The sequence below is a fragment of the Leiobunum rupestre genome, chromosome 2, assembly GCF_980474605.1.
Source record: "Leiobunum rupestre chromosome 2, qqLeiRupe1.1.hap1, whole genome shotgun sequence".
Classification (NCBI taxonomy): domain Eukaryota; kingdom Metazoa; phylum Arthropoda; class Arachnida; order Opiliones; family Sclerosomatidae; genus Leiobunum; species Leiobunum rupestre.
Genome location: NC_143385.1, coordinates 75,172,798 through 75,188,640, shown reverse-complemented (window position 1 = coordinate 75,188,640; position 15,843 = coordinate 75,172,798). Strand labels below are relative to the sequence as shown.

Sequence of the window (15,843 nt, the reverse complement as noted above, 5' to 3'; positions counted from 1 at the left end):
AAACCACCCCTTCGAATCATGTATTGGGAACTTCTAGAAGTATAGTTTGTGCATAATAAAGCTACGTATACATGCATGGCTTCAAGTCTCCCATACACGTTTTTAGTTTCACATCGAATATATATTCGAAGTGACACTATTGCTATGGACGGAATGTCGTTAAGTGTTTGTTTGTTGTTGTTGTTGTTTGTAGTGGAAAGCGACGACACGGTAGATGGAGCTGCAAAAAATAATATCAAATAGTGACGACACCGGGATTCGAACCGAGATTTTATTAAACCCGAGTCTCCTGAGGGTGGGCGGGTTGGTCTCATTCGATAGAACTCTTTGACGCGCACGCAGGGACATTAATTTCCGCCCCCTCCGACCAACCCTATATTAAAGAGAGAGTCACCAAATGGTATGATTTCGTACGCCACGAAAATTGTAATACGCCCTAAAAATTGCGATGAAATCATCGCACTGACGCGTCTTCAATTTATTTATAATTTCCTATAAAACAAATCCGTCGCCAGTATGGTGCTAATTAAAGTGTTTCCTCTTTGTGACCCAGTCCAAAGCACATTTGCCCCCGCTTATAGCCAATGTAAAGAGCTGAGTTTTATCCCCGGATGTTTCCTCCAAAACGAAACTTAAAGAGGACCAAAAACCTCTGACCCCCCGCAAACACGTGGATCCAATGAAAGGCGACCTTTCTGACGAGTGAATCTCGTCATCATAGCTTCCACAGGTTGGACACCTTCTTTCCTCCAAGAGTCAAGTCTCATTTTTCGCGCCGAACGATACCCTTCCGCATCTGTATTTCAAAAATTACTACACCTATATTACTTCTATACCTCTAAACTGTGTGCAAGTTTCAGCTCTGTCAGGTAAACAGGGGGCGCAATGTTTCAGCACTGTCAGGTCTTTTGTATTGGTTTGCCCACCCGCGTATCCTGGGGGTGGGCGGTGCCCACTCATTAACATAGGATGCTAAATTATATATGTATATTTTTTATTGATGCTATATTTAACATTTTGATTACAAACATTTTTTTACATCTCCTCATTGGTCACATGCGAAATATTGCTCGTACGTGACCGAGGAATAACAAATAATTATTTTTAAATTAGGTTCTTATTACATATACATTATATATATATTTAGTTACAGCGGGAATTACAAATTAGAAATACATGAAATTATATAGATTTTGAATTCCAAAATCAATTATCTAATCATTTATCAACTTTTTGAATGCTAGTACCGATTCACATCTTTTTTTTCATCAAACAATAGGAAATCACATGGGCTCAACAGCTTTTATATTAGTTTGCCCACCCGGGTCTACTGATGGTGGGCGGCATCCACTCTTTAACTTAGGATGGCAATTTATATATCAAACGATAAGAAATCACGCAGCCTCAACAGCTTTTGTATTAGTTTGCCTACCTGTGTCTACTGGCCCTAAATGGGATAAAGTGTGCAATAACTGGTGGCTTTACCAGGGAGTCGGGGTCCGGCTCTTGTAACCCATAAGGGCGTTGGCGCACTGGGAGATGTTAGCTCTGATCAAATGGTCCTATCTCCACCTCAGTCCGGTTTGGGCTGGATACTGAGCTTCGGCTCAGGCTAACGGAGAGGGTCCGTGCAATCTGGCCGCCTCGGCGGATTGGGTAGCCTGCTGTGGGGCGGCGGGCCTCCGTATGAGGGCACGGCGATCCTGTTTCCCAGCCTTTTGGAGCCACGCCGGGATCATCTGTGCCAGCTGTGCCGGGCTGCTGTGTGCTCGTCGTTCCCCTTTAGGAGCTCTCTCCAAAGGGTTTGACTCTTTACCTACGTAGGTAGGGTTTCAGCTTTAGTTGCTACAGCATCCACTCTTAATCCCACTGCTGTGTGTGAAGTGGGAATTGGTCCACCCATTGCTGCACCTTCTGCTGGGTAAGTGGCTTGCGTCAAAGGTGCGACCATCAGTAGTAGGGTACTACTACCCATGCTGGATTTGTCACCTGTCCGGACTAGGTGGACGCTGGCGTAGGGCACTCTGATGATAGGCCTCCGGTGGTATATTCTCTGTTACTAGGTACACCGGGCTATAAATTCTGACACACTACCTGTGTCTACTAAGGGTGTATGGGTTTGTCCACCCGAATACACCGATGTGGAACTAATATTGCGGCCTGGGCCGCCTTGTTTAGCTTAACCTGTCTCTTAAAAGCTACTACTTTGTGCCCGTTAGAAGAAATAACAGACATCAACATGAAATTAGAAATTCGAAAGCGACTTCTTTAACTTATGGCTCAAATTAATACGTTATTTATCTGCTGGTCAAATATCCACGAATAGTTGCTATTAATAGAGAAAAATCAAAAGTTTAATAACGTGGCGTTATTTTATTAATTTGCGTATCGCCAACCAAACAATGATTTTTATATAAAGAGAGAGGAATGTAAAATTATAACGCAATTTCAAACATATTTCCGGCAATATTAAAAGGGTGTGCAAATTAATTTACATGACTATGATACGACAACAAAATAAGGAGTGGTCGTAATAAGAAAATGAGGAAGATAAGAAGATATGTAATTTACCAGACGTCTTAACGGCGAATATCTGGTCACTCTTCAGTGAGCGCGATCAGTATAGTCTCCCTTTCCAATTTAATCGTTCCTAGGAGTGATATCGAGGCCACCTATTGAAACAAATTGAATAAATATTCGCGAAATTTTGGGAGTATAAAAGCCAGCTATCGAACTCCGAAATATTCATAGTTTGTTTGCCTTTAAAACCGAAAGGAACATGCTACTACAAGTATTTCATTCTAATATTCTTATTTACAATTCGCGGACAGTTTCTCATATTTTCAATACATTACAGATCTCTTTGGGGTTGTTATCCCTTGCCGTAACGTTTGCGGGACATGTCCCACATCATGTTCACGAAATCCATATTCCCGCAGTCGAAGAAGAAATGCACAAACACGGGAAATCATTCGGTGGTCACGAATTTTTGAAGAAATTCTTCGGTGACGACAAACACGAGCATTATGGAGGTCACAAACACTACGGCGGAGAGTCTCACGGTGGTTATAAGCACCACGGCGATGAAATGTCCAAACATCACAAAAGTCACGGATCCCATCATGGAGTTGACGATAAACATCACAAGAAGAGCAAACTTCAAAAAGACCATGGACACGGATTTGAAAAAGCATGGACATTCGACAAAGTTGACAAACACGAAGACATTGGCGGACATAAACATCATTATGGTGGTGAGTGTGAAAGGATTTTCTTAATATTTAACTGTTTTGTTAGTTCAGATAGTTTACGTTTCTGAAAATGAAACAATGTCGGGGAAACTAAACGAAGTTATTAATGAAATAATAAAGATTTGTTTATAATAATATATTGTTAATTAAAATTAATACTTTAATAATTGTGGCAATGGGAATATTTCGTAAAATAATTAAAACTGATTAAAAATTTAGGGAAATACGGAAGTGAGAAGGGATACTCTAAGAAGCATCATGGAGGCCATAAGCATTTTGGGTCTACACACCATGGAGGCGAATCACATCATGGCGAGAAAGGCCACAAGCACTATGGAAAAAGCATCACTGGTCATGGACATCACGGCCATCACTATGGTCAACAGCATAAAACTCATAAGCCACAAATAATTCATCAAGTTCATCACAAGGAAGAACATGGAGGAGAAGGAATTCATAATCATGGGGGAGGTCAAGAAGGTCAACAGTATGGAGGAGAAGAAATTCATCATTACGGAGGAGGTCAGGGAGGTCATCAGCGTGGAGGAGAAGAAGTTCACCAATACGGAGGAGGTGGTGGAGGTCAAGGAGGTCAGGAACATGGAGGAGAAGGAATACATCATTACGGAGGAGGTCACGGAGGTCATCTACATGGAGGAGAAGAAATGTTTCACTACGGAGGGGGTCAAGGAGGTCATCAACATGGAGGAGAAGGCATACATCATTACGGAGGAGGTCAAAGCACTCATCATCATGGAGGAGATCAAGGAATTCATCACCATGTAGAACATAAGGGACATGGAATTCAACACGGTGGACAGGAAAAGCATCAAGGAGAAAGTCAGCACGAAATGCATGGCCATCATGAGCAGCCGGAAGCTCACCACCAGATTTACAGTCATATGGGAGGACATCACGGTTATGGTGTTAGCGTAAGCCATGGAGGTCAACAAGGAGGACACCATGGTGGATCCTAAATTGTTCATAATAATACTTGTATAAGGGTAGTATTAGCCTGCCAGTTATTTAAAACTAAACCATTTACGTATGAGTAATTGGGATAAACATTGTTGTACTAGTAATTAAGAATATGTATTAAATTTAATACAATTTATAAACATGTCTAAAACATTACATTATTTTGTCATTATTAATAACTTCTGCGGTTGCACACTGAAATTTTTAGATTTCAGACCCACCAGCCGTTACTTAGGGCAATCTGATCTATGCCGCGAAGAACGTATTAGAGTTACTGAGAACGGACAGAAGCAAGACGAACTAACAATACCAGATAGAAACTCACATTTTAAATTAAATCAGTAACTTCATCTGTTGGTGATTTGATTTAAAATAGTTTTTCTTGACCCCTTTATCTATTTCTTAATTAATAGTCCGACCACCTGAATTAAGGGCTTCAAAAGTCGCATGATGACTTAGGCCTAAGGTGGTGCCTTGGGTATTAGCCTAGCTGATTATTATTATTATTATTATTAATATTATCTTAACAAATAAATTCAGCATTAATAAAAAATGTTTGAACTAAATTAACAGTTAAAAATTAACTTGTTATTGACTAATTATAATTAATTATTAATATTACTATTAGTAAAATTCCATTATTAGCTTACTATTGTTATTATTCTAGATATAAGACAAGAAATATTTTTTCGATTAGTGGTTTTTAGAACCGATATATTATCCTTATGAACAACTTCATGGTCCACTCTCCCATAAATCCATTCTTTTAATTTCATCAAAGTAATGGTGCTTTAAAAGAAAAACCAAACCAAATTATACCAAAAATTTGTAATTTTTTCAGAAAGAGCTTGCACTACAAAATTTAAAATATACAAGAAGGTCAAGAGTTGCAAGGCATGTTTAGTGTTTCGAACCGCAGTAGGTGATCGGTTAACTTTTTGATTATACAAAGATTTTTATTGTTTCGAAATCAGATCTAGCAGGTTTACAGTAATGAATAAACAGATTATAATAAAATTCATCCATTTTTTTTAACCGAATTTGTAATCTTTTTGTTATCTGAGATATCACATCAGAAAATAATAGTTTTAAACAGCTTTACATGAGGTAACAAATTTTAAAAAGTTCCTTTAGTCAAATATGAAAAATCTATCCTTTGACTGATTTTTGAAACTAAAAAGCAGATCAGATCAGTGAAGAAATGCAGAAAAGGCGAACAGATTTGGTCTGAGAATATACGAGAAAAGGGTATGGACGTGTTTCCTTGGCTTTTTCATCCGTATAAAACATGAGAAGCAGATACAAATATTTTTATATTCGTTAAATGAAGTTCATAACAAAATAGAAAAATTGTGTGCTTCAACCGGGCTAGAACTAGTTTTTAACGGAACTAGCGCCAATTACCTATAGCTTCTGTTAAATATCAAATATGTAGATCGAAGTTGAATTCACTCTCCATTTAACCGATAGAAATGGAAAGCAAATGGGAAGTGCGCTCTTTTAATACTTTTCTTGACGGCGAAGATTGATGTCTGTTTCAACTTCTAAGTTTAAAACCCAAAATAAACCCGTTTTTCCGATAGACTACCGGTGTTGTAGCATCTTATAAAATATTTTATCACATTACACAGGACGATATTTCTCAGAAACGCGCAAGAGCCGGTCACACACTGTTTCGTCAAAATAAATCCCCTTTCGCCCTCTTAACCCTTCCGTTCGAGAAATTTCACTCGCCCATTGTAACGTTAAAGTCATCACTCTTATGCTGTACGAGGATAAAGAAAAAATAAAAGAGATAGGGAAATAAAATTTAAATATAACCGTATAAATTCGGTATCAGTCAGCCGTAAAATTATCTTTAAAAAAAAACGAATACTTTTTGCTTAAATGAAATCTCCTTACAAGACATATTTTCATACTTCATTAGTAAAATGGATCTTTTTATAAAATATAAGTTCCTTGTTAATGTAGCTATTATTATGATAGAAAGCGCGCGTGGCGAGAAAATTAACTTAAACTTGAACTCATAAAAAAAAGGTTTATAGTTCCTCGCTTTTACTTTCTATTTTATGTCGTATCAACATATCTTTTTTATTAAATTAGGGAAAGTTTTAAAATTCATAATTTTAGGATTTCGATCTGTTATTTAAACTTATATTTTTCAAATTTGCGGTTCTTATTCTGTGATTTACAATGTTAAACTTAAATTATTTTCTTTTAATATTTAATTTTAAAATTAGATATGACGTTTAATGATAGCTCTATTTGCTACTACCTAAATTAGTTGACTTTTTATACGAAAACTTTTATTTTTCAATTTACTATTTAAGGCGACACTGCGTTACTTTCTTAAAGGGGAACGGTCAAGCTTTAGCCCCTTTAAATTAGGTATGCCTCTTTATTCTTTTGACCAGGACAATTATTAAAGGCAATGGTAACACTACTAGAGTTAGTGAGCTGTTCAATATTATCTACCCTAACAGAAGACCTTCTCACAACACCGTTCTAGGAGCTGTTCGAGACTTCCGTAACTATGGAAATGTCAATCCATGGTTCTGTGAATCGGCAGTCCTTTAAGAAAAAAATCCCTTTAAAAAATTACCGTACACATTTCTCGGTCTCTACCATATTTATAAAAACTAAATTATTTGTTTTAAAAATTGCATTTATTTGGTTAATATATTATCTGTTAAGTGTATAAAGGCCTAATTTTAATATTTTTCGTTATATAAGTACTGATTTATTATCGTCAATCGAAAACGACTTTAATAAATACACATAAACAAAGAAGCCTAAAGAAATCGTAAAATCGCGTAGGACTATTCAGGTCGATTTAGATAAAGTCATTTAGGGGAACCGTGGAAGCCTTTTTTTCTCGGAATGATAAGCTATCGATGTGGCCCACTCATAAATTTCGATCATCAAAGGTGACGAAGCGGCAGACAGCGGGACGCAAAACATCTTGAAACATTTATTGTCAGCAACCAACTATCGAGGGAAAAATTGCTTTTAGATATGCACGCGCACTTGTTGATATCATCGGATCGTCTAGTTCGCAAACTGATTACCGTCGAACGTTATCAGTTTAAACAAACGTATCTGGTAGTACCGTTCTTATCTTCAGCGTGTTCATTTATGAGAGGTGAATTCCACCGTGGACGAAACCATTTGTGGAAGGACAGATTTTTCTTGAAAAATATCATACCCGACTGCGGAAAATTTGGAACACGAACATGTTTGATTTTGATTATGATACAATTATAATTATAATCATGACCAATCATAGAGGCAATTTGATATACTGCTCAAATAGAGGCCAAGACAAACTAACGTTATTTAAATTACTGAAGCCTAAAGAGGCTTAACTTCTAACACGTCACTGTGTCAATAAAAAGTCTGCGGCGAGTCCACGACTCTACACGTATCGACAACAACGTGTTTCTTAATTTTTATTATATCCTAACGAGGCTAACACAAGGGGGAAAGAGCTAAAGGTTAAGAACAGTACTGACGTCATGAGTCATGAATTTTGTGGTTTAACTATAAAATATTACGATGAGTGGTGTAATCAGCACTTCTTTATTTTCTTATTTGGTCACTTGAAAATCTAACGCGTCATCGTACGAACAACTTTCACGTTTTTTTAAATAAATACCCAAAAACATTAAAATTTTTACTAACACTTCGCTACCTTAGAGCAAGAGGCAAGCAAGTCTGAAAACCCCTATTTGAGAAAAACCAGTTTTAAGTTCGAAATCTAGCATAATAACAATGATAATCTAATAATGAAAATTGATAAAAAATAGAGTGAAAATATATATTGCAAATTTTGTACTGAGTCACCCATTGAGTTGGGAATAAATAGAGGTAGAACTAAATCTGGCTGGCGCGGGACCAATTTCGTCCCATAATGAGACTTTATCAACTTTATTGTTCTACCGTGGCGGCATCTGTCTCTAGTGGTGGCAACTATATTGCAATTGAGTTTTTTCGCGAATCTGATGTGAAATTAAAATGTATGATTTCTCGTAACAAACAAACCTTGGAAGTTGTTTAAAAATAATTTTATTCTGTCAACACGATCCTTTTCAACTCAAGTTACGGTGAGTTAGCTAATAATTATTTATTTTTAGCCATAATTTTACAAAATATAGATAGTGCTACCGCCTAATTATAAAGATGATTTTCGTACAGTCTTATCAGAACAGGTCCCAGGTAACCATGGCAACCGAAATCGTAATTGTAATTCGAGCAGTATTATTCCCAATTCAATGGAATCACCTTAATTTAAAAACACTCAAGGATTCTTATTTTGAATTTCTTTCAATAGTCACGTATCGCGACTTACTTGACTTTTGCTCTCAGGTAGCGACTTGTAAGTTGGAAGATTAATACTGGCGCGACTCATCATTAGGGCGCTTTCTCCAATTATCAAGTGACACCGAAAAAGAAGTTAGAAAAATCCCTAACGTTGTGTAGCGCCATCTTCAGCATAGTCGCACGAGCTTACGAGTCGTTATTTTCTGTACACAATAAATCATTTACATGGATTAATCTGAGTTGACGATAAAACTTTTGGGCCGAGCGATTATTTGCATAGACCAAAATACGTTTCAGGAAAAAGATTTAAGATCCGTTCATATTTCACAAGCACGCCTGTGTTTCGAAACCTCCGTGGGAGTTAAACGCGGTCCTACAATTAGAGACTCGATCCCGATTCGTTATTATTTGCGGTGGATGAGAATTTCTCAATATCGAAATACGTCGCCATGTTAGGGTTTTAAAGTAGGTCTATTAAGCCTAATATACCTCGCAATGTAAAGGTCATTTGGAAATAGATTAATTGTTCAGATTTTATTTCGGTTTAGTGACCATTTGAAAAACTGTTGCTTACGTTATTATAAAGGCTCCCGCAAGGCGGGACATTTTAACGACGCGACGGGACGACGTGTTTCTTTGCTTCGGATTCACGAAAGATGTATCCGACTTCATAAGTGGTTTTAATAAACGTTAGGCTTAACTTTTTCCACTGAGACAAAACAACAAATTATATATAAAATATTTGACGTCATCTTGGTTTTATGAAGCTAATAAAAAGAAAATTATATACTTTTATAATGGAAAAAAATGCTATTTGCAACGCATAATTTTTTGTGGTTATTGACTCTCTGAAGGTAAAACCTTGCCTAAGCAACGGAATTCAAACTTGGATTATCAATAGTAGTGCCTACCTGTATATATCACTTGAAAAAAACCTGACAAGCAAATGACTTTTGCAACAGCAGCGCCGCTCCGGCGAAGTTAACGGAGATTTTCCGAAACTCCCGTAACACGTAGCCTTCTACAAGGCAGAACCCGTAACAAACACTTAGGAAATGCACGCGGAACGCTAGAGTGATATATCCAGGTAGGCACTACTATTGTTAATCCAAGATTCAAATATGAGAGAATCTAGTGGCCGGAATTGTCGAACTATAATACCAGAAATGAATTGAAGAAATTTACCCTGCACGGGCTTTTAGAATAACGTTGGCAACGGCCTCGGATGCTTTTTCAAATTAACAAATTTTCTCTCTTTCTGCGCCGTTATTAGCCTAGCTGACTATTATTATTAACGTCATGGTCGCCTAATTTCCTTTCATTTGGTTTGTCAACTGCTACGACGAAAATTCAAAGAGGTTCCTTTAAGTATTCGCGACCAATAACTAACGCTACGCCCCCTTTGGTTCGCCATTGAAATCTTTAATGGTAGCGGCTAAAACAGACGCTATTACATGTAGCTTTTCCTCGTCGTTATTTGTAAATTTGACCTTATAAATAATGATACTTACATTTTAATAAAATTTTTGCATCGTTTTTGATAAGTTTATTTAAGGAAAATCGTTCTTATGACTTTTTAATTTGTTTGTAGAAGACGCTAAATCATAGGTGCTACCTCTGAGAAGCTAGCACCGTTAAGACACCTACATAGACTCGTTTTGGTCCCGAATATTTATTTTCAAAACTAACAGCAAATATTACACAGTGAAATCTCCCAAATCCTTTGATATATGGTTGAAATTTCTCGGCTCAGGAACGTTTACTTCTACAACATGTTTTACTTACACATTCGCATCAGGGGTGTAGTACCGAGTGTTTCATTAGGAGGGGGTGGGGGGAAATCAACGTCAGAGTTTTATCAAGTAGACAATAGATTTTGGGTTTACGCAAGTGAAGCGTGATTTATTTTGGTACTTAGTTTTTTAGTAGTTAAAATATGTGGTTTAAAAAATGATTGTATCAGCGTTAATGAGGAAGTCGGGGAGTTTTATTTCAAGGAAATCCTTACTTTTGTTTAAGTAACTTACAAAATAATTAATTTTCATAAATTTTAAATTATTTATTATTTTAAATATTTAGTGTAATAACTCTTTAATAAAGGTCACGTAATAACTTCTGAAGAGGGGGAAATTATCTGTTTTGGAAAAAATTAATTTTTAGAGAAATAAAATATAAAAAAATCAACTCTGGAAATCAATTCACCAAAAATAAGAAAATTCTAAGCTCAAAAAAGTGAAAATTCCTGGGCAGAACCTCAATATCCTGGCGGCCGTTTTGATTGGTTTCCAATTTCTTCGATTCATAGCACGTCACCAGCTTCCTTACGTGCTTAGTGCTGAATTTCATGTTCTATATGTGCGATAACCAATTCTATGAAGTACGATTTTTGGGTTTTACTATAGTTTACTTCTGGTTTTAATGCATGTATAGTATTTATGATATGTACCCTCACAGACAAAGACCTAAAATAACGACTCGAATAATAAATCATAAAGTTTAGTCATTGAAGTCACAATGACAATATACAGGGTGTTTTAAAAAGGTATGCAAAAATTTTAGGGGGTTGTAGGGGGTGAGTTGAGAAGCTTGCCTGTTTTTTCCCCATTTTCCTACGATGAGTTAAAAGAGCGCCAGAGAGCTTCTAAGTTAGGCCTACTAGCCCCTGGAACTAGGCTGCAGCAGGGACTTTAAATACCGTTTAAGTGTACTTTAAATTTTTTCGCGGGTTACTTCGATTTGTTTACAAAGCCCTTTTTTACCTATCACACGAACCCAAACATTAAAGTTAGCATTTCTCTGCTGCTTGGTTTTGCGCTTGTTGCAGCCTACTTCAGAGGCTAGTAGGCCACACTTTAAAGCTCTCTGGTGCTCTTTTATTTCATCTTAGGAAAATAGGAAAAAACAGGCATACTTCTCAACTCCTAAAAATGTTTTCCATAAAATTTTGAACACCCTGTATTTTAAGAATGTATTAATTTCTACTAACTTTGAGTATCGGAAATAAAAATGGTTTATTTGAACTACTCAGAAACTAATTATGATAAAACCGTTCTTACGACCGATCCTAGTTGGAGACATGCAATTAGAAGATGATTCTAGTGGACCTGGAAGAAAGACGCATACTTTCCCAGAAACCAAGTATGCTCTTATTGATATTATGAACATTTTACCTTTTGATATTTTACCAAGAATGTATTCATTTCTACTTAGGGAGAGTTACTATGCTGAGACGATTTTGAACGTTGCACCTAGGAGCAACAAACACAGCACTGCCCACACAAGGAGAATGCAACCCGTCAAAAGTTGTGGATTTTCTTGCGTACATTTTTCATTGGCTAGACGCTTTAGCGCCTGCTGCCGTCGAAAGGGGAAAATTCGGAAATTGTCTTCTCCCCCGCCCGTAAAACGTTCAGCGTAAAGGCTCGTGACGCTCATCCAATGAAATTCGTACACTACCCTTCTTTAGCGTGCTTGAATACTATAGCTGCGTTCTTCTTGTGTTTGTTGCTCATAGGTTGCACTAACGGTAAACTCCCTCCCCTTTTATATAAAATCAAGTCAGCCCAGTATCTTATTGGTTTCTAAAAACTGACGCAATTGAAGCACACTTCGGTGACGTTTTTCTTCCCCCATCTCGCGACGGGGTAAAATAAGACCATGATGCTCCCGAATCGTCTCATTCTCCCTTAGTATAAATAAAAACATTATTTCTAACATACAAGGTCTGTTTCCCCCTATTAATCCTTGACTTTTGATAAGCCCTGCTAGCTGAAATGTGAGATTAGGTTTTTTCACCATAAATATGGAACTCTATACTCCCATTAAAATACCGCATTCAAAAAAATTGGATCAGTAGGTGCATTAACCCGCTATTAACCCTCTTTATACTTGATAGGCTTTGATAAATTTCAGGCAGTGGAGAGTGTTCGGGAAACTAGTTTTTTGAGCGGCGGCCACTAGGTTGATCTATCGTTATCGGTCTGGAAGATTACAGGTTTTCTAAGACGAAGCTTGATGTTTAAATTCTTGGAAGATAATAAATATATAATAAATAAATTACAAAGAAACAAAAAAGCTTGTTTTAAATAGAAATAAAATACAAATTTGAAAAAAAAGAATAACACTTTTTTATAAATTCTTTTAAAGTAACATATTTGAAGGGATATAGTGGTATTATCATTTCGATACGTTTAATCCTCTCAAAAACAATAATTGTGCTTTTAGTCAACCAGGTAATTAGTTTTACTACTACTAATAATAATAATATGCTAAGCTAATACTCAAGGCACCACCATAGGTCCAAGTCAGCGAGCGTCTTATAATGCCATAGTAGTACATTAGAATATAATAATAGTACTTCAAACGTACTCAAGTTAGATTTTGGTAACTTAAGCTCAATTACAAACTGTAACTTAAGTAACTTCCACTGGAAAATGTGACAAACGATTTTCCAATATAACTTTCATTTTCTGTTTATCCCCTGTTATCCAAAGCCAAATCAATGATGTAAACTTACGTCAACCTACGAGCCAAAGACTATTTTAGTGTAATTTAGAATAACCCGAAAGTAACGTAAGTTAAGGTAAGATTGGTTAGTAGGTAATTTTTGCAAAAATTAAGTTATCAAAACCAATTTAATCACAACTCAAACGGACACATTTTGGGTAGTACTCAATTTAAGAAGAGCTTGACAAATACTCCATTACCAAAAGATTCCATCGAAATTCTATAGAATTATATTCGGAATAGTTTATAAAATTTCTATAGAAATTTGTGTAATTTTTCTAAAGAGCTAGAATAATTACTATACTGAAAAAACCGGTGATTTTTATAGAAAGTGAGCGGAAACACGAGTTTTTTTATAGAAAGTACAGGGATTGTTTTATAGAAAACCTAGGATATTTTTAAAGAAAAACTTGGATATTTTTATAGAAAACCTAGGATATTTTAATAGAAAACCAAGGATATTTTTGTAGAAAACCTAGGATATTTTTCAAATTTTTATATCTTTAGTACATCAAATTTAGTCACTTAAATTAACCATAAAAAGTTTGAGAGTTTTCACTCCCTGGTGCCAATTTATACTTCTATTTGGCAAATCGTAGCCCTTCGGGTGAATTCAAACCCATATTGGGGTGTTTTTCACACTGAAATAACTATAGTACACCAAAGTGAACCACTTTTATCATTCCCAATTTAGAGTTTCCACTAACTCGTTGAAATGTATACATCCATTTTGCAAATATAAACGCTTTGGGTGAACTCAAACAACATATTTGGGGTGTTTTTCAAATTAACCATAATAATTTTGAGCTTTCACTTTGGTGCCAATTTATACTTCCATTTGGCAAATTAATCTCGAGAATTCAAATAACCAAAAATTTCTATAGAAATAACTGGTATATTTTGATATAACTATTGTAGAAAACATCGTAGAAATCAATCCATATAATTTCTATAGAAATAACTGGTATAATTTGATATAATAAATGTAGAAAACACCATAGAAATCAATCCATATAATTTCTATAGAAATGACTGGTATATTTTGATATAACTATTGTAGAAAACACCATAGAAATCAATCAATATAATTTCTATAAAAATAACTGGTATATTTTGGTATAATAATTGTAGAAAACACCATAGAAATTAATTCATATAATTTATATAGAAAAAATTAGTTAATTTTCTATAGAAATATTTATAGAGCACTCTATAGGACATATAAATCTATAGGCCCTCTATACGTTTCTTAGAAAACCTATAGAAATATTTTGTAAGAGCTGCCACTATAATAGGCCATGCTACAAGCCTCTGGCTAACTTTAACTACGATGAACCTAGCCCAACTGCAATAACGTTGTCTAAGTGTGGGAAACTCCAGTTTAACCCAGCCACTTATTAAATAGCAATAAAACTCGCTAGATGACTCGGCCCTAAGATGGTGATTTAGATATTAGCCTAGCTGATTATATGAAAATTCTAATGTTTTGTATTTCTGAATATACGACAGCTGATTTGGCTAATTTTCCCTGATATGGCTTAGCTTTCCCAAAATACGTTTGTCAGCCTTACTTGTTTGTGTTTTTACATAGTTTAAATACACCCAGATTGCTCTCTTTGAAAGTTCCAAAAGTGTTCCGTTATACAGGGTGTCCACTAAAAAATGAACCAGGGCGAATATCTCAAAATCTGTTTTAGGTATGATTTTTAAATTTTCAAGTCGTATACAAGATGTAAGGGGAAACCTAAAGCGAAAATGTCTCCAAGGTCATCCAAAAACTAACTCGATAACCGTAAGTGTTAGAAAGTTGGTTCCAATTAGAAACGTGTTCCACGTGATATTTTAAGAACAAATAGCTTTGACCCGATCGGTTTTGACCAATAGGAAGCCGAGAAATGCTAGATGAAAAACAAAAAGGTCGTTAAGTTGATAACGTGTCGAAAGCGAGGTTCGGGAGCTGATAACTCTAAAGATACACGTGTTAGAGTACTGAAATTTGCTACACATCCTCATCAGGATTGAGGGTCTTTAGTTTAACAATTTCAATGACCTTGAATCATGTCTTCAAGGTCATCCGAAAACTAACTCGATAACCGTAAGTGTTAGAAAGTTGGTTCCAAATAGAAAAGTGTTCCACGTCACATTGTAGGTCCAATTAGTTTTAATTCGATCGAATGTGACCAATAGGAAGCCAAGAAAGTGTTTTTCAAAATCACAAAGGTCGTTAAAATGAAAATTGAAAGAAAACGCACAATAACTCGAAACCAATTCGTGTTACATCGAAATTTGCTAGACAAACTCATTATGGTGGTCGGCATGACAACAACATTTAAAAAAATTTCAAATGTCATTTTATTTTACGCTAAGCCTAATATTCATTCGAAGCTTATTTTTGTAAACACCAAGTTAATTTTTTCTTAAGAAATAATAAAGTTATGTATACTATTCGAGAAAAGGGCGAAATGGTAGGGTTATTTTATGAAAATGGGAGAAATGCGCGCTTAGCAGCGGCAATTTTTCGGCAGGGTCATCCTCGTTTAAAACTTACACACAATACGATTTTGCGAGTAGTCAATCGATTTCGATTAACAGGCGATGTAAATTGATTAATTCAAGGAGATTATCGTTAAAACAACCTTGACGTCGATATCTTAGCTTATTTCAACGCTAATCCGTGTTGCAGCACACGCGGATTAGACCTACAATGTGACGTGAAACACTTTTCAAATATGAACCAACTTTCTAACACTTACGGTTCTCGCGTTAGTTTTTGGATGACCTTGGAGAC

General features: G+C 35.9%; 1 protein-coding gene across 4 annotated transcripts; it reads left to right on the top strand.

The window, feature by feature from the left end:
• The first annotated feature begins 2,740 nt into the window (after positions 1-2,740).
• Positions 2,741-4,303, top strand: LOC149959023 (uncharacterized). Of its 4 annotated transcripts, none has more exons than XM_090165123.1 (4): positions 2,741-2,791; positions 2,858-3,254; positions 3,471-3,722; positions 3,774-4,303. In XM_090165123.1, the coding sequence occupies exons 1-4, from the start codon at positions 2,780-2,782 to the stop codon at positions 4,226-4,228; spliced, it is 1,116 nt and encodes a 371-aa protein (XP_090021249.1). In that variant the 5' UTR covers positions 2,741-2,779; the 3' UTR covers positions 4,229-4,303. The 4 variants fall into 4 exon arrangements, with proteins under 4 accessions (XP_090021249.1, XP_090021248.1, XP_090021250.1 ...); XM_090165122.1 differs by having other exon boundaries at positions 3,471-3,731; XM_090165124.1 differs by having other exon boundaries at positions 3,471-3,842; positions 3,894-4,303.
• Positions 4,304-15,843: the final 11,540 nt, after the last annotated feature.